General features: G+C 55.1%; 1 protein-coding gene across 4 annotated transcripts in view; it reads right to left on the bottom strand.

Moving 5' to 3' along the window:
* Window positions 1-1203, bottom strand: part of PTCRA (pre T-cell antigen receptor alpha) — a 13898-nt gene extending 12695 nt beyond the window's left edge. Inside the window, exon 1 of one of the 4 annotated variants that reach the window (XM_011986732.1) lies at window positions 851-1203. In XM_011986732.1, coding sequence (XP_011842122.1) covers window positions 851-908 — 58 coding nt within the window. In that variant the 5' untranslated portion in view covers window positions 909-1203. The remainder of the gene's footprint in view (window positions 1-850) is intronic. The other 3 variants (XM_011986731.1, XM_011986734.1, XM_011986733.1) reach the window with 3 other exon arrangements.
* Window positions 1204-1566: the final 363 nt, after the last annotated feature.

The raw sequence follows: 1566 nt of genomic DNA, 5'->3' as shown, positions 1-1566 counted from the left end.
CCAGAGCCTTTTCAGTTACATAGATAGAGACATTCCCCAAGTTGAGTTTGTCTTCCATTTCTTCCATGAAGCCTCCCAGGATTGTTCCTGCTTACCCTGGTTACTTCCTTCCCGAGCTCAGGCCTCCTGCCATGGGCGCCCTGTGTTCCACATAGGTGTGGTTTATCTCCCTAATGAAGGAGTGCCTGTGAGATACTTGGGGCCAGCTTTAGATCAATGAGACCCTCCCGACTCAAAAATCATGGACCTTCCCCTACCACACACATGCATACATGCACATGCTTCTAGATGAAGCTGGAATTTTCCCCTCAAGACATGAGTCCTTTGGCTCCAGCCTTGATCCTGGGAGGGTGGGGGTAAATACCCTGGGAAGAGGCCTTGGGACCTACCCTGAGCCCATTGATAAGGGCAAGCTGGGAGTGAACCTGAGACACCCTGAGTCCTATTGAACTAGGGCAGGTACCCTGAGGGCAAGAAGGACAGGACAGTACCTCATACTCTTACCCATATCCCATCATTGCATATCACATCACACACCCTGGCTACCCTAACCCCACCTTCTATGGATGCCCATCCAGTTTGTTCTTATTTCTCTATACCTCTAAGAGGTGCAGCCTCCCTGCCAACACTGTGGGCTCCAGGGCAGGAGGACGTGGGAGCCCCAGAGCAAGGTGGCTGGGAGGAAGAGTACAATGGGAAGAGTACAGTGGGTGAGACCCTCCCCAGAGGTCCCTAAATGGCTCTTGTCCTGCCTCCCTGCAGCCCATCAATACCCAGGGAGGTCCAGAGTGAGGGAATGGGCTTGGGCAGACTGAGGAGGAACAGAGAGGAATGCAAAGAGGGGGCTCACCTGTGGGTAGGGTTGGACACCCAAGGGCCAGGAGAAATAGCAGCCATGTCCCGTCCATGGCCCACTCGGAAGGAGGCAGGACCCAGCTGCAGACCTGAGTTGTGGCTGGGGGAGGAGGCACCCACAAGACTGCCTTCTAGGCCACAGGCCCAGCTGCACCTCAGCTGCTCCACCACGAGCCGTTTCCCCTGGTGACGGGCCCCTCCTCCTGCCCTGGCCCCCCAAACCCAATCCTGTCTCATGGGCCAGGGAGCACAGGGTGCTTCTCCCACACCAGGAGATGGACACCTGCACTTCCTCTGAAGAGAGAGCACTTCAGTCTGCAAAGCCCTGCTTCAGGGCAGCTACCATCCATAGGACACAGAGTACCAGGTGGCTTGACAGGGTTGACATACAGCCCTTCACTTGATCCACTCAACCACTGTGAGATACATTTCACAGGTGAGGCAACTGAGGCTTACAGAGAGTGAGGGACTCGCCCAGGGCCACACAGCTGACAGGTACCAGAGCCAGGGCTTGAACTGTTTTTAGATGGTTGGCTTTATTATAGGCAAAAAGATGCCCAGGGCCGGGTACGGTGGCTCACGCCTGTAATCCCAGCACTTTGGGAGGCTGAGGCGGGTGGATCATGAGGTCAGGAGATCGAGACCATCCTGGCTAACATGGTGAAACCCCGTCTCTACTAAAAATACAAAAAAAATTAGCCAGGCGTGGTG

Source organism: Mandrillus leucophaeus, unplaced genomic scaffold (assembly GCF_000951045.1).
Source record: "Mandrillus leucophaeus isolate KB7577 unplaced genomic scaffold, Mleu.le_1.0 Scaffold3, whole genome shotgun sequence".
Taxonomy (NCBI): Eukaryota; Metazoa; Chordata; class Mammalia; order Primates; family Cercopithecidae; genus Mandrillus; species Mandrillus leucophaeus.
The sequence above is the reverse complement of the archived record's forward strand: the minus strand, read 5'-3'. Positions and strand labels throughout refer to the sequence as shown.